General features: G+C 36.8%; 1 protein-coding gene across 5 annotated transcripts in view; it reads left to right on the top strand.

Moving 5' to 3' along the window:
- Positions 1-18,114, top strand: part of smoc1 (SPARC related modular calcium binding 1) — a 228,174-nt gene that overhangs the window by 66,387 nt on the left and 143,673 nt on the right. For all 5 annotated transcript variants that reach the window (XM_051920077.1, XM_051920076.1, XM_028821148.2 and 2 more), the window contains exon 2: positions 17,844-18,021. In XM_051920077.1, the coding sequence (XP_051776037.1) occupies positions 17,844-18,021 (178 nt within the window). The remainder of the gene's footprint in view (positions 1-17,843; positions 18,022-18,114) is intronic.

Below are 18,114 nucleotides of genomic sequence, written 5' to 3'. Positions count from 1 at the left end.
TAAAAATGTCATGGCCAAGACAAGGAGGCAAACCCAGCTGACAAATTTTAAAATATTTTAAGGAATTAAGCCCCAGTGACCCTGTGTTAGAATTCAGCGGGTTGGATATGAATTTCCCATCGGGATTAATAAAGTATCTATCTATCTATCTATCTATCTATCTATCTATCTATCTATCTATCTATCTATCTATCTATCTATCTATCTATCTATCTATCTATCTATCTATCTATCTATCTATCTATCTATCTATCTATCTATCTAATGGATGGATGGATGGAATTAAGCACAGAGTTGAATTTTATTTGTCCCTCCTCTGATATTTCTTCAGACTGCAATAAATCCAACAGCAGAATTGTATCCTGCACTGGTTCTTAGTTCTCCATGAGCAGCTGAACCATTTTTCTGAAGTTCTCCTCAAATTATTAGACAGTATCTACAGAAATATTATGAGCAAGTAAAATTTTCAGTGAAGCCCTCGATACAGTGTGAACCTAATTTATCACCAGTGATGCAGTAGTGTGTCCCTTTTATAAATTTATCTTCACAAACAGCAATTCCTTTATCCTCTAAATCTTTCAAGGAGCAGTCTTGAGAAAACTTTGTTGTGGCCAAAATGCTTAAAGTCTTTCTCCTTAGAAAGGAAAACAAGTTGCATTTGAGCTGTTTTTGAGCACATGATGTGGTGAAACATTAGCAAGGAAAAAGTAGACAGCTAACACATTGTGTTTTTTTGCAGACCCTAAAGGGTTAACAACTTCAAATGCCCCCTGCTATAAAATAATCTTAAGACATGATGGAAATTGCTGAAATAAAATGTTACATTTATATATGTGAGCATCATTTATGTCACAGAACACATCATTATGTACCTCTCCAGCATGCCTGACATATATTCTTGCCACACTTCTGAATTTGTCAAAGTTTGATTGATAAGTATATAATACACACATCTATCTTGTCCGTTTTCATCTCTGCCAAGATGTATGCTTAGAGGTTGTACATAACTGAACAGACTTTTAAATGACTGAATCCTTGAATAACTGATCCTCATTGGACCTGAATGGCATGCTGTGAACAGATCACACTCTCTCATTCTGTTACAGATTTTGAGGTTCTCTCCATTTGACAATGGCAATTCATTTTTGAGCAGACAACTCAGTTTTGTTTCTCACATATGTCTGGCCTAATTCATGTATATTCTGCATCTCCTATACTATAATCTGAATAGTGGAGGATGGTAAAAGCTTCATGTAAAAGAGAAACATTCCTAAGATCCAAGTCATTGAAATTATATGATATTTCATCTTCAGTGAATGACTCAGTAGGAAATATGCATGATATAGAAGCGCCACCTTCTGACGTAACTGTGGATGAGTTCCTACCTGAATATGCATCGGACCCATCATTTACTGACCAGTGTCAATGCTTTTTGGGAACATGAGCTGTAAATGATGATTTAATACTAAATGCTTTATTACAGTCTTTCATAGGGCAGGGAACTTTGTGCCACCCTCGACTAAATGTTCTTTTAAATGACAAAGGAAATCTTTTTCACATAAAGAATTACAACATTTTAGTGTCTTAATCTTTTTAAAACACATTTTACACATGGGATCGCTGTGCTGTCTATAAACATTGGACTTTAAAGCTACATATGTTAAAAATGTTTGCTTGCAACCTGTTGCTATTCATGTGAACATATGGCCTGGTTTATTTCGGTGTAATCTGCAGTGGGATACATATCCATTCACAGTTTATAAAGACTCACTACAGAGTCTGCACGTGTATGTTTTATGAGTAGATGGTTCGCTATAAGAGATGGTTCAAGAGATGTACAGTATGTATCACAATCAATTTCTTTCTCCCCAAGATCAACAACAAGCACACTTAACAATTAAAAATGTACTTGTTGCTGGTGACAGTTAATGAAGTAAACTGAATGTCCTCCTATATTTCCCAAAGTCGTCAAAAACACTACAAAAAAAATAAAACAAAAAATTGTTTTGGTTCCTTTGGCAAACAAAAATACTGTAATTAAAAATAAAGTACTTTAAAAAACTATATGGGCGGCATGGTGGCGCAGTGGTAGCGCTGCTGCCTCGCAGTTAGGAGATCCAGGTTCGCTTCCCAGGTCCTCCTTGTGTGGAGTTTGCATGTTCTCCCCGTGTCTGCGTGGGTTTCCTCCGGGTGCTCTGGTTTCCTCCCACAGTCCAAAGACATGCAGGTTAGGTGCATTGGCGATCCGAAATTGTCCCTAGTGTGTGTGCCCTGTGGTGGGCTGGTGCCCTGCCCAGGGTTGTTTCCTGCCTTGCACCCTGTGTTGGCTGGGATTGGCTCCAGCAGACCCCCGTGACCCTGTTAGTTAGGATATAGCGGGTTGGATGATGGATGGAAAAAGCTATACTATATTTAGAAATAATAGTTTATTAAAACCGAGATTACTTTAGCGCCAACTCACAACTTATTTTATTAATAAGGACCGAAGTGAACACAAGTGAATTAACAAAAAATGCAAAGCACTTCAAAAAAGAAAACACATACTGATATCTATCTTAATAAATAACCATATTGTCTACACATTAAAATAACTACTCTTATTAGATGTTACTATCCAAAGCTCACTTACAGAACGATTTTGAAACAAGAAACACTTGTGAACATTCTAATCTGTGCCCACCATATACAAGCATTCACAGGGACTAATTATTCACAATTTAATGCTATCTAGCATATTGTAAAGGTAGAAAAATATTGATTTTACTGAACTTGGTTGCAAAACATAATTGTTTTGATATACAGGTAATTTCAGTTGAAAATAAGGTAAATTTCCTTTTTTTCAAAAAAGTACTTTAGTTTCACCATTCACAGTGTTTTTACCGCTAAAGTAACGGAAAGTGTAGTAGTAATGCAGGCATTGATGCATGTTCAAGCAGCTGTATTCTTTGAGTACCTAACCAGGGTAATGCCATTTCAAGCTGGAGTTCTGTTAGAACGAAAGAAGAGTTTATAGTGGATTCTGCTTCCATGGGTTAGACCCTTCACCACTTGGCTGATGCTAATTCTATATATTTTCCAGTAGTAGTCTGCAGAATCAGTCCTGGAAATCCATAGTGACTGCAGATTTGTGTTCCAACCCAGTTTCCTAAGAAGTCCATTTTTACTGTTGAAGCACTTGTAGATCAAGCAATATATTAGTACTTAATTTGAGTTGTCTTGATTGTTCAGATTCCCAACCCTTAATTGTTTTTTTTAGTCTTAAACAGCTACATTCACTTCTTTCAATTGGTCATTATTAGCAATAAAATACAAATGACAAAGGAACCAGCAGTTTTCTATCTAAGTTGTTTCCATGTTTCCTTTCATGTATCCATCTTGAACTGTCTAGTTTAATAAAGTTTGGAAAGAAACTCAAAAGACAAAGTGAAGAACTGAGGATTACTTGTCCACTCCAGGCTACAAATTATTTGCATGAAATCCTTGGAAAGGAAATAATCTCCAATGAAGGATGCTCTGATCAGGTTTTTTAAGGCCAATACCGATCACAGATTTCATGTTATTTGAGTGGGGGATTCAAATATTTTTTTTCCTTGATCTCTCTAAAAAAACTTTTTATACTAACCTCCTGCATAATTAGGCGCATAGAAGCCGTATGTCCTATATTAAAGTGTATTTTTACAATTAAATTATAGACTGCAGGAGTTAACTGTTAATTTTTTATTAACAGAATGAAATCCTGTAGGCTTATTTTTTAGTGACCAAAAAGTTCTAAAATAAATAATTTTTCTTAAAATACATATTAATAAAATATACAAAAGTATTTATCCAAATACATAAAATGGCATAAAAGAAAATAAAATGCTTCTCATTTGTTTGATTTTTGTTTTTCTGTAATGTACCTATCTGATATAAGGCATTTCACCATTTCACTAGCAAAAGAAATATATATTCGGGGTGGGCAAAAGTGGGTTTACAGTTGTTCGAATGAAAAAAGACATGCAGGTTATGATTGCTACACTCAAACACACTTTAATAATAATAATAAGAAGAAGAAGACAACAAATACAATTAAATAATACACTAATTAATAAATAAGTAATGATACAAGAGTGGTCTCTGTGTTTTGTGTACTCACAACTGTAAGCCTACTTATGCTGGCCGATTTAGATCGGCAGTTGATCGATCAGATTATGTTTGTCTACAATATAAGCAACAATATGGCAAAATGAAAACTCTGATGAGCCATTAAATTAAATATGTTCTGTTAATGGAGAGAATTGGTTTATAATTGAGCAGTCAGTTTGTATGAAAAAGCCCTCTGGCACTGACTTTACAGACCCCTGTTCTACAGCATCCCCAAAAGTAATACTTTTTCAACTAGGGTGATGGTGCAGTGGTTAGTGAGTGAAGGCACATGGGTTTGATTCTGTCTGGGTGAAAGTTCCTTATAATGTTTGTTCTCTACAGACACTCCTGATTTCCTTAACACTTGCAACCAGGGGGGCATGTTTGTTTGTATGCATAAAATGAAGAGTAATTAACACTAGAATTACCAGAGCCTACGAAATAACTCGTAGATCCGTCCCACCTTAAATCGCTTCGCACCTCTCCATCAGCGTCTTTTGTCCTGTAAATGTGTCAATACGCAGCAAGCAGCCTGCTATCTCATCCCCAAGCGCTGCACAGTTTTCTCAGCTCAAGTCTGTTTACCTGTGTGTCAGTTGCTTGGAGCTGTATAGAGTGAGAAGTCAAGCAAAGTGACACCTTTTATAAATATTATATCGTTATTTGGAACACATGCATTTCATGTGTGTTCCGTGTCTACAACAATCTATGTACAGTAAACACATTGTTAAAACAGAAACGTTTTTTATTGCTTTAGTAATAATTGACAAAATTTAGACATGAAATGTGTAATGTGTTAAGCCTGAATTCCAAATATCAAATAAACACTTTAACAAAAGGTACAAATCTAACAGAACAAGTGCGCTGTGTTCCGCATATTTTTTAGTTTTTAATATTCTCATTTTAAATCCATTTTGAAAAACATTTTGCAAAAGAAAATTATAATGCATAGCATCTTGAATAATTACAAAGTTAAAAGTAATAGAGAACAAAAGTTCAAATTTAAGCACAAGAAGTGTAGTCCCTGCTAGCCACTATGCTGGATGAAAAACTTGAATCCAAAGCAATATCAATTAAAATCTTTGAGCTTTCTCCAATTTCCTTCCACATGGAAAAAATGTGCATGTTAAAGTATGTGGTTTGAGTGTGAATGTGTCCAGCTATGACACCCAGCTGGGGCTCCGGCCACACACCTAATGCTGCTGTGATTTTCTCCAGGTCCCCACAGCCCAGTACTGGAATAAGTGGGTTCAGACAAGGGTTAATGAACCTAATGTTTTAATGAAGTGTCAAAAATTTCTTAACATTCCAGTTGATTTGCCAGCTAGAGGACTAGACAGCCATTGCTGTTATTGGTGTGCAGCAGACTTTATAGTAAAGCGAACATACTGAGTCAATAACCAAAATAGTTTGATAAGTAATATTCACATTGTTATAATAACAAATGAAGTGACCTGTATAGAATTTGCTAAAAAAATCTTTTAAATGTAGCCACTGTGAACTGTGGCCTGACATAAATGGCATTGTAAGCAAACTGGCGCTGTGATTTGTCCACTAAACCAACAAACACGGGTGTGAACTGTTAATAACAAAGGCTGATTTGTGGGATGGAATAGGAGTGATTGGGGCTTCAGTGATTTGGGATGCACTCAAGGATTAAATGAAGACACCAGTGCCCCAAAACAAGGGTGTTTTTACTAAACCAAGCCCAATGTCAAAAATTGGCTTGGTCATATGGAGTACCCATCTTAATAAGCTCATGGTTAGTTTCTAATAGAGCTACTAATTTGAACTCTTAATGAACTTAACTGAACAGGTAAATAAATATTGTCATGTTTACAGTTTGGCAGGTAATTGCACTTTATTTACTGTATTTGTTTTTACTAAATAAAAGAAGTGAAATTTTTATAACTAATGCAGAAGTACTGCACTTTACTCTCTGCATTACTCTTTATTTTACCAAAATCACAACATCTCAATGCTCATTAAAAAAGTAAAGAAGTACAATTCAGTTGTAAGTAATAAGGTAAAATACATTTTTCTTAGTGTAGCAATATTCATAATAAGTGTTTTCATGTGGAATCTTCAGATCAAGTAGCTGTATAAAGTAGAAGGAGTAGTCTTATTGTTCTGTGTATTGAGTAGAGTAGAATTCTTAGGTGCATGTCTCTCCAATATGCAACACATTGCCTCTCTCCTCCACAATGATAGACTAGAAGCTATTAAAAGGGAGAACTTCACTTTAATAAGCAGAAAACATGACTCCACTTACCTGTTATAGCCTACTCCCACTCCCATATCACAGAATAAAACCCTGACTCTACAGTACATATACCTGGGGATAAACATTAATGATCTTCATAGCTAGATAAATAAAGGTACTATATAACTATATCAAACTGTTGCTGTCTTTAACACATTTTTATAGATAAATACACTATATGATGCAAAGAAACACAGATAATGTTTTATTGTACCTACCTCGCAGATCTAACATCCGGGCGTCTTTTTCTGTATGGGGTTCACCTCATGTCTGCATGAGCTTTTCCCTGGACACTCTGGTTTTCATTCTACAGCCTCAGCATGTATGTTTTAGGATAAGTTGCACTAGGAGTGGGAGTGTGCAATATGTATTGCCTACCAATACTACCTTAATTATTGTTTTAACAATGTGCTCACTGAAATTATTGACTGTGTCACTCACTTTGCAAAAAACTATCAAAAACACGCCTTGAGAGTCCACACATTCACTATCTCATGTAACCTGACAGGATAGACTACTGTGCATGTGCAAAGCGAGTGATTGGTCAGCACACTACAAGTTAAGCTAGCATAGCTGCCTAAAAATGAGTGAGCAAACAGTGCTAGGGGATAAAACAGCCTCACAATCTACATCGTTAGATTTAATTGCAAGACATGGATCATCTTCACTCACATGGAGATGGTTTGGCCTTAAAAAGACTGATGTTGCTCAAAAGACAGCAACCTGCAAACTAATGTTAGAAATCAACCTTTAAAGGCAGCTCGACAACTAACTTCTTTCACCATCTGCGAACTAACCATTGCATAGAATATGAAGAATACGAAAAGCTTCAGGAGGCTGCATCCCCAACAGGTCTAAATCACCCAATGTGCTAGCACAAAAACACATTTGTGGAATCATTCTTCAAAAAAAGTGCCATACGACAATAAAAGCAACAGATGGCATGACATAACAAACACTGTCACCAGTTACGTCGCCAAATATATGGTGCCAATTCAAGCAGTTGCTTGCACATGCTATACTTTTTTTTCTTTCCTGTGCAGTATTTGATAGTACTTTGTATTTTTACATCATAGTACAGTAGGTTAGATTTTTGTTCTTGCTTGTATATTGCACAGTTCACCTTACAGCAGAGCAGTTTGATTATCCAGGCTGTAATATTCATGCCCTGTTGTTCAGTTATGATTAGTATTCCCTTTGGATTTATATCTTGTTCACATTAAGGGTAAGTGTTTATATAAAATGCTTTCAATATAGTGGTTTTGTTGGTCTTTTGTGTAAATCCTGTAGGCCACTGTGAAATGGTTTACTCAGACTTGCACTGTTTAGTCTCCATAATACTTTGACTGGTGATATTAATGCTTTTGTATTTTACTTAAGTTTTAAGTAAATAAAGAAGACGTTTTTCTTGACTGTTGTTTCCATTAATCTCATTAGTATGTTACAGTTAATATCCTATTAACAAGTCCAAGCTAGATCAATAAGACTTTTATAAATACACTAGCTGATCACCCAGTGGCTTCGCTCACTGAGTGCAAGGGAAAAAAATAAAATGTAGTCTGTAAGTTATTAAACAGTAAAACATTAACATTTAAGAAGTAAAGATACATTGAGCACTACTGGAGTGGTTTCGGGTAAACTACATTTTAAAGGTGCTATAACACTACAGGTAAGTAGTACTAACAGCAGCTAAAATGTATTTGGATCATTTCTCGGTAGTAGATACCTTGTGAAAGGCGCTACATAACCACTGTGGTATAGAAATTACATTTTCTATGTGATTGTCAAAATTTCTGCCTGACAACCTTGCACTACGTGCCTGTGATTTACTTCTTAAAATAATTCATCACAAAAGCAACCTTGAATGTTGCGGGGTTTTAGTGACCCAAACTCACCTTAGGGACAGTAAGTAGTCGTGCAGAGCAATTTACAAACAGAGTCCTGCTCCGATGGTGGTGATTACACTCATTTGCAAAGATTTCCACTCTCCCAGGAGCCGACGGGGCACTTGAAGTGTCACAAACAGTGCGAGAAGAGAGGACGCTGCTCGAAACTGCGAAGCTCTCGACCCGGCGGAGCAGCCCGTCATTCCGCGCCTCCCAGCATCCACTTTGTTCTCACGACCGCTTGCCGCTGAAGTCGGTCTTGTCTTCACAATGTTTAAAGGTCGGCGTAAATAAATCGGCGTGTTTGTGTTTACTTCTTTTCAATATCAGTAAAATAACTATCACACAAATAATAACAATTCGTAAATACGATATAAAAATGGCGTCCACAAACGAAGTGATTAGTTCCTGTATTATAATATGTTCTGTGGTCATACGTAATTTCCATATCGTGTGGTCATATGTAATTTCCATATCATACGTAATTTCCATATCGTGTGGTCATACGTAATTTCCGTTTCAAACACAAAAAGAATTTTATATATATAAATTTTTCAAGGATGCAAAATATACTTTAAAAATATTGTTGTTGTTGACGTCCCAGAAAATATGGAGATATAATTTTTTGTCAGTATCGCACACCCCTGAGTAGTACCCTGAACTGTGGGGTGCAATGGACTGTTGCTGTATCCATGGCTGTCTCCTACCTTATGCCCAAGATCTAAGGTTGTGGTTGTGGAGACTTCTATACAGTATGTGGATAAGAGGACTGGCAGTATACGTTGGCAGTGCAGCATATTAAAAAGAGTCAGAGTAAACAGTTGTAGGTATCACTAATTTCAATAAAGCACAATGTCATTTGCATGATGACTGTGGCAGAGTGAATTACAGGCCTGCCTGAATTTTATTTCTTGGAGGCTCTTTATTTAATAAAATACATTGTGTTTACTTTGTGGCTGCTTTCCTAATGGATTAGTCACATTGTCATTTGTAGTCTTGAGTCAGCAGTGGTTGTGCTGTTCTCCATATCACATTATAAACACAGAGATAGGCTGCTGTCCAACACCTTCATGCTCGGACATTAGACAGCTGTTAGCATACTCGTTTGATGTCTGGCCTACTATATGCAGGCCAATGAAGGAAGCCTGGCTGTCTATTGTACTGGGGAGAGCCATCCCTCCTTACCCTGCTTCAGCTCTTTCAACTTTGTTTTCCTGGCAGCTCAGTATTCAATGTCAAGTGAATAGGGCTTCAGAGGCATTGGCAGGATTGAAACTTGGCTCCTTACGGTATCGTGCTGCTCTCGACAGGGTTTCTAAGTGTCTTGTAAGTCATGTAAATAGGGTGAGCAAGGAGTGACTAGTGTAGAATAGTGATTGTCAGTGAACTGCTCAGTCAACAGCATACAAAACACATATCTCAAAGTACTTTACATGAAGAACATATTACAGTACTTTCAAAGAATGAAATAAAATAATGTCTAAAAATAAATAAAAATACAGACAATCAGCTAAATAATAGAAATGAAAGAGTTCTTAAGCATGGTTTATATGGCTACTGTCCAAACTCCTTTTTAAAGACTGTAGTGGTTTTCACATTTAGTCTGATTCTATGAGCAGATGTCCAAGGAGTAGAGGAAAATACAGACTTTGGCTGGCAAGGTTATGGAGACTACAAATCGATAGATGCTCAAGGACCAAAAGATTGACCAGCTCCCACTGTGCTTTCTATCAGACATTAATATGCTAGAGCATTTAATTTTTATTATGATGCATACTCCTGGAAGATTTGATGCAGTGGGCCTCATCAAAAATTGTAGTGTCCACATTTCTTCCAACTTCCCAGGTGGCTACAGACTGCTTTGATTAGGTGGCAGTGGCACAAAATGCCACCACAGAAAACAAAACAAAGAATAAAAGAGGGTTGCTGTGCTACGAGAGAGACTGGAATTATTCTAGTACTGCAATAGGTACCTGATCCCTTCCCTTGTGGCATCCATTTCTTCTATGGATAGAGTTGCCCATTTTCGCTGCTCATCAAACTGACTACACTTATAGTTGAAGTGTTTTGCTGGAAAAATGTGGCAGTAGTCGCTACAGCATTGGCCTGATTTAACGACTTTAGCCTAGTTGTTTTGGGGCTTTGGTTTCCTTGACGTGCGTGGTGATTTATTTTTACTCAGACATTGCCCATCCCAAGATGTTATTAGCTTAGACACCAAACATCTCCCACCTTTATTTAAACTAAAAGGAAATTTAAAGAGCTCTGGCCAGCCGAATTTGGGGAAAACATAAATCAGTGTAAATCATTAATATTTAAGATAATCACACAAATAAATAAAATCAATAACAGTAGTGAAGTGGAAAATCAAAGTCAAACAATAACAGTATTCAAAGTCCCTTTTCTTCATCTGAAGACAAAATCCTCCATTAGAAATGATCCAACTTAAGTACTTTGCACACTGTATCTTATCTTGATGTTTTGTCAGAGGAAAATACAAGATTGCAGTTTGCTCATGTGACTTGCTGGAGAATAATTTGTAAAGTTTTTTGGTGGATGGCATTCAGAAGAGAAGTACTTGGTAGCAAGGCAGAAGATAAAATCACATAAATCTAGTTCACGTGGGTGCAAGAAAGTCGCTACCACATTGCTGTTGCTGGTGCATAACGTCGGACAACAGAATAAGCTAATAAAAACAATTTTGTTATTTTTAGACAGCTGTCTGGTATTTCTGTTGTCATTTTTATGTTTTATTTTTTTACCTTTCTACATGTTTCGATTTTTTAAAAAAGTTTTTCTTCGTAATCCTGCACATGCACAGGCAGTTGTCCTTTTATTAAAGTCAAAAAGAACCAGTGCAAAAAAAGGATTTATTCAAAGGTCTATTAAAAAAAAACAAAAAAAAAAAACAACTAGGTTTAAAAGAATTTTTAAAAAATATTCCATGGTGTTACCTCTGTTGGTAAGTCATAACAGCAAAAGGCTCCCTCACCACTTCTGTATGCATGGCTCTTGAAATAATAAGCAAACAAAATTACGACTGGGAATGTAAAGGGACAGCAACTCTAAAACATTGGACAGAGGAACCTTATGAACCTTATATATAATGAAGAGTGTTTTGAAATAAATTCTAAAGGATACAGGTAACCAATGTAGTGATGTTAACCTTCTTAGTGTTAGACCCAAGCATCGCTCAGGTTGTTACAACAGTGCTAAAAGCGTTAGCCCCGAGTGTCACTCTGGTACCTGTATAGACGCGTTTCCCATAAGCGTTAGACCCGAGGATTACTTGGGCTGTAAAGGTGCCAACAGCTTTAGTGCCAAGCGTTGCTTAGGAAATGACGTAGGAATCTCTTCCGTAAGTGACAGGCCTGAGTGTTACCTAGGCAACGGTGCAGACACGTCTTCTCCCAGCTTCATAATGGTATCTCAAAAGAAACGTTTTTCAGCACCGTAGGTGTTGCACGCTCTTGACAGTGAAACGAGCAGTGATGATGAATCTGTCTTCAAGCAAAGCATTTCATTGTGCATCAAGATATACCACACAAACGACAAATTTTGACTGTGTGTATGGTATTAGTATTTTTTATCTTTCTATTGTATTAAAAAAAGTTTTCTGCGGTGTCTGCATTCAGCCTTGAATACTCTTCTCTGAACCGCTCACCCAATCATTACTCCTACTGTGCACATACTCTATCTTTACCACCCAGTGACACTCTCAGTGCGAACTTGCGAAACAAGCAGGGGGCGCAGTCCCCTAGTTATTATTATTCATTATTATAATTTGTATCATTAGTATACTTTCTACACTTCTGACTTTATACTTTTAGTGTTTTTCATGTTTTACAGAAGAAAGATGCGATTTAATAAATATGTAATTTTTCAAGACAAAAAATGCAACACTTTTTACGTTTTTTCGAGGAATAATGTAATGCTAAGGAGTGTACAACAATTGAATTGTGCTCAGATTTTCTGTTACTGTTTGGGATTCATAATGTTGTATTTTTAACTCTTCTCTATGTAGTCCTGTTATGAGGGCATTACAGTAATCTAATTGGTTAAAAACAAGTGTCTGTTAAATTCTTTAAAATCTTGAGAAGTTATAAGAGCTCTAGTTCCCTCAGTGTTTCGCCAATGAAAAGCATTATCATAGTAACCTTGTTAATAATATGTGATTTGAAGTTTAGATCTGTGTTCATCATAATGTCTCAATTTTTGACTTCTAGCTTGATTTATATGGGTAGGTGGTAAAGTTTATTTCTGTGACCCTCGCTTTTTTCAATCCTTGTCAATAACTATTATTTCAATTTTTTTCCTTGTTTACCTTAAGAAAATTATTACTCATCAATTCTGTAATGCTAATATCACTTTGTATCAGTGGGCCATTCGGTGCTACTGAGAAGTAAAGATGTCTGTTATTTGCGTGGCTGTAGTAATTCACCTTGTTGGCCCAGTAAGAGCATATAGATTGAGTGTAACAGTGGGCCCAGAACTGATCTTTGCAGTACGCAGTATTAAATACATACGAGCGCCTCAATTTACAAAGATGTTTCCACCTATTATATTAGACTGAAGCAGTTTAAGGCCCAAAGGTAGTTATTGAAAATGTGGCCGATAGTGTTGAATGCTGTGCTTAAGTCTAAGAGAACAAGAACAGATGTATTTTGTTTACATCATCATTACCTTACAAGTCATTAACTACCGTATATGCTCACGTATAAGTCAGGTCTTGAAACCCGAAAAATCAATCATAAAATCAGACCCTGACTTGTACGCCCGTTCAAAAATGCGACAATTAATATTTTCTCAGACGCATCAAATTTTGTTGCAGCAGCGCAATTACCAATTTCTTTCGCTACTTCAATGACGTTTAATTTAAAACCAGCTTCATATTTTCTTCTGATCGAATACTCCATCGTAGATAAGGGATGCTCTTACGATAAAAGGAGTATGAGGTTGTGAGATACAAAAAACAGAAATCAGTGCAAACGTCGCTTCGGAATAGTTTGGGTATTACCGTGCAGTCATGTAGGCAGAATAGAGAGAGAGAGAGAGAGGTTAGGAGCACACGCTGATACAGCGCATTGCCGTGCCCACACAGAAAAAAAAGGCAGTGTGCTCCGTGGTTATTCTCTCAGTTGGGCGTTAGCATATCATAATCTCTTGGACGAATAGCGTGAGTTTTCCACATTCAACTTATATGACCGACATGATAAAATACCAGAAATTATACAGTAAAATCAAGTCCCGACTTATCAGCGGGAGAACTTTTCCGCGAGTATATACGGTACTTTAATCCATGCAGTTTCTGTGCTATGACTGAGACTAAAACCTAACTGAAACTTATTCAGAATGCAATTTCTATTCAAGAGGTTTGATGGACCCTTAAAATGACTGTGAGGTTTGATTAATGGAATAGTTAATGTTCAGTGGTTCTAGAACTAGTTACAACACAGACCTTCCATATGACTATAATGTCAAACACTAACTTATTGGACAAGTTGATAAACAGTTTATTGATGATGGACTAATGGTGAAAATGAAATTCAGAGCTTACTTTAAATAAGCCCAGTCTGATCTGTTTAATATTTTGTCTACATTGCTATTATTTTAGCTGATATCTTCCTTCAGTTCCATTTTCAGAAATTTCTGTGGTTCTGAGTCACAGGGGCAGCAGTCTGAGTAGTGATGCCCAGATGTCCCCTTTTCCCATCACCACCTCCAACCCCTCCGTGGGGATACCAAGGCATCCAAAGGCTAGATAAGTGATATAATCTCTTCAGCTTTCCTGGGTCTGCCCTTTGGTTTCCACCCGAATGGACAGTCCTGACATGCGTCCTTCAGGGTGGCATCCCCGGGGGCATCTGATCAAACCACCTCAACTAGCTGTATTCAATGTGGAGGAACAGCGACCCACACAACTACGATCCTCCTGAATGACTGCATTCCTTCCCTTTCTCTAAGGCTGAACTCCGACACCCTGCGAAGGAAGTTAATTTCTGTCGCTTACATCCATTATTTAATTCTTTCGGTCACTGCCCAAAGCTCGTGGCCAGTACTCAGTTGTGAGCAAGACCCTGAGATAATTCCTCTGCTGATATCAGGTTCACTTTAATTCTCTACATGCCTTGTCAACTCCTCTTCTGAGGTCATTCCTCGATCATAGAACCAGCAAGCATCTAATCTCACTCATATAAAGGATCGCTTTTGGAGCTAGGGATTTCATTATTGCCAGGATTTTTATATACATTTCCAATACCAGTGAAATTTCACTATACTTGATGCCTATTTAGTGTCACATTAAAACAAAAGTTTCATTCAGTGGCTTCTTATTAAAGGAACAATACTTATCAAGTGAACAATATTGTGCTTTTTTCTATAATAGAATAAAAAATGTAGAAATATTGATAGTAACACCAACTTTACAATACTGAGATACAGTATCTCATCAAGTAGTTACCCAACTGTCATTTAAAATTGTACTGGCATTCTTGAATATCAAAATACAATGCAAGGTTTGGATTTTACTGTGTGAAAGACATGGAGAGTTCTCCTGTGTAACAATAGATTTAGGGGTTTCTGCGTAGGGTTTATAAAGCATCATATCTTTATGGGCTACCTGATTTATCTTAATTGTGCTCATTCCCTGAAATTTTCTCAAGTACTGCTTAAAAGTAAAACTAAAAAATTCAAACATCATTATATCTGTACTATTAAATTAGTGAATTCCATGATAATTTAGCCTATTTTCAATTAAACTCTTTAAAACAACATGCTTTACATGCTTTTAAAACCTGGTTTATCAGTGAATTACTCTGCAATCACTCTGCTTTTATATTTGTTTATTTGCTGGATAACTAAAGCATAATATTTCATGGATAAGATCAATTAATTCAAATTTCAAATGTCACAAACTCCTGAGGCTTATTTATGCAAATCTGTATCTCTCTGTCTTTTTTTTTTTACATTTGTGTAAACTTTAGTTTCCTGTGTGAAATCAAAGTTATTAGTTTTACATTAATCCTCTGTTTCTGAATCCCTGTAAAACTGATCACACTAGCCTGTGTACTAATCCAGAATTAGAAAATTAACTTGATTGACGTACCAACAGTGTAACTGGGAGACCAGAATAAATCCATAGACAAACCTTTCAAATATGTGACACATGGGCTTTCACAGTGTTCATCACATTTTAGGGTTTTACAGATGAACATCAGAGTGACTTTAAAATCCAAAACAATGACACAAAGTTAGCATTTGTATATTTACATTTAGCAAGAATTATGACATTTTATCTGTCCTGCTAACTGGGATAATCAGACTGCTTTCTGCTTCGAAGTACCAAATTAATTTAATTTTGCTCTTAACAAATAGATCAGCTCATGTAATTGCCAGTTTTGGCAGTCCAGATAGCCACTTGGTTTGAAACCTGCCTCAAGTTTTACTTGCTACAACTGTTGCTACTCTGCCAGGATGCATAGTCTTTTATGCCTAATGGTGGATGCATGCAAGGTTTTCCAGGTGACCCTGAACTGTATAAACAGTTTAGACCAGGGGTGGGCAGATTCAGTCCTGGAGGGCCGCAGTGGTTGCAGGTTTTTGTTCCAACCCAGTTGCTTAATTAAAAAACAATCCTTGTCAATTATTTAATTGCATGGCTTGTTAGTGCTTTAACTCTGCCATGTCAGGTCATTCTCATATCCTAGATTTATTTTCCTTTCTAAGGATATTGTCCAAATGATTTGAAGTCTAAGACAGATGAGTAATTCTCAGTGCTTCACTTTTTTCTCTTCACTTTCCTTCCAAGTATTTAATTAAACCAAATAGTGTGTGATAAATACACACAGGTGTAAATGAAAACAAGCTAAATGGAGAAATGCTGGTCTCTTTTGTCATTTGCATGGTATTGCTAATTAGGAGCAATTAAAAACCAAGAATACAGCTGTTTAAGACTAAAATAAGCAATAAGGGTTCAAAATCTTAATGAGCGAGACAACTAAAGTGAAGCTGAAGTGTTACTTGAGCAATAAGGGCTTCTTATTAAGTAACTGGTTTGGAGCAAAAACCTGCAGCCACTGCGGCCCTCCAGGACTGAATCTGCCCACCCCTGGTTTAGACAATGGACGGATACTTAAGTGGACATCTGTAGATTTGCTTGATACAATCAGAGAAAGAATTTGAAGCCTGTGTTTCTTTTAGGGACTTTGAAGGGCACTATATTAGAAAGCAGTTCATCTCGCCATCATTTTTACTCCTTTTACAAATTCATGAAACCCTAAAAGTTAAATGGTTACAACTCATCAGTCACATTGTTGTGCTTTAAAAGTATGCACAAAACTATTTCTGAACTATCTCCATAATGGAATAAAAGTAGCAATAATGAAAGCACATGTGTGTTTTTGCTTTTATTTTATTGCTTTTTTTCTTTTAATAATACGCACAATTTTTGCAGTTTCTTGGTGAAATTCTCCTGCCTCAAACACAAAGCATTTCCAGACTTGTGCTGGTTTTGTTTTCGACATGCGTCTGAGTGGTGGGTGCTGTATCATCACACTGCGAGTCATTGTCATGTGTGGTTTTTCTCATTTATTTTTGTGCCTTTCTGAGTAATTTGCTTGCAGTCCAGCATTGACTTACACTTGGTACTACTGATACTGTATGTCCCTGACATTGGTGCCCAGGGGAGAAAAAACAAAAATAAATCATTTGCATAATTTCTTATTGCAGACTCTGTCTACTCAAAATGGACATTGTCCTTAACTTCCAAGTTTTATCATTTCTATATTTGTGCTTGTGTCATTATTAATAGTTTGACACAATTAAAAATTGAAAATGTCTATCCATTCCATTCACCCGCTGTCTAATTCATGATTAAAGGGGATATCAGTTATCACAGGGCAAAAATCATCCTGGAGTAGAACTGTATTCAGTTAGGTAACATTAACACACACAAACATCTTCACTGAACTGGGGATAACATGCAAATCTGTACATACTGTCAGTTTCTAATAGAAACACAATGGAGCCCAGGGAGAACATTCACAATTCATACGGAGGGCTACCTAGCTTGAAAAAAATGATGTGGGCCTGTGTTCGTTCAGTTTAGACATGACTCTTACTGACTGTGGACCATGAGGGGTACTCATACAGTTGTGCAACTTCAGGTGATTTAAAATGGGTTCAATTATAACTGTTTTGCTCCGTTTTTGAAACAGACACTTCTAGTTGACATTTATGTTTGGTTTAGTTCTTGAAGTGAACTGAGAGTAGCTCTGCTGATGTTGCATGCTGGCTGTCTGCGTTATGTGGGATCTTTACCCCATAAATGGGCTTCTTCAGTTTTAACAGTGCTGTCAGAGCATTTCAATGTAAAGTTTTAATTCTGTATTTCACAATAAATCTGCTCCTTGAGTCAATCTGGTTTATTAGTAATGATGCTGCACAGGGCTGTTCTGCTTTTTTTATGAAACTGTTGCATAATCCTTTCCCTAGATACTGTATGTCTTAACCTTCCCTCTGAAAGGTGTATAAAAATAACAATCTATTTTTGTTTGTTTTTTCCCTTGTAGTGGTTGATTGGAGACAGGGATCGAGATAGGGATGGACAGTGCAATGTTCATTGCCCACGGACTCCGGCCAAGCCATTGTGTGGCTCTGATGGACGCAGCTATGATACTGCCTGTGACTTCCACAGGGTACGCTGCAGAGATCCTTCTCTCACTGTTGCATATCGTGGCAGATGCAAAGGTACACCTCCAGTTGTGGGGATCAAAGATTGAATAGTATAGTATATCCAGCTATATTGTAATGCCAAATTTGGTGGTAATTTCTCTCTTGGAA

The sequence above is a fragment of the Erpetoichthys calabaricus genome, chromosome 16 (genome assembly GCF_900747795.2).
Source record: "Erpetoichthys calabaricus chromosome 16, fErpCal1.3, whole genome shotgun sequence".
NCBI classification, from domain to species: Eukaryota; Metazoa; Chordata; class Cladistia; order Polypteriformes; family Polypteridae; genus Erpetoichthys; species Erpetoichthys calabaricus.
This window is presented reverse-complemented; position numbering and strand designations above follow the sequence as displayed.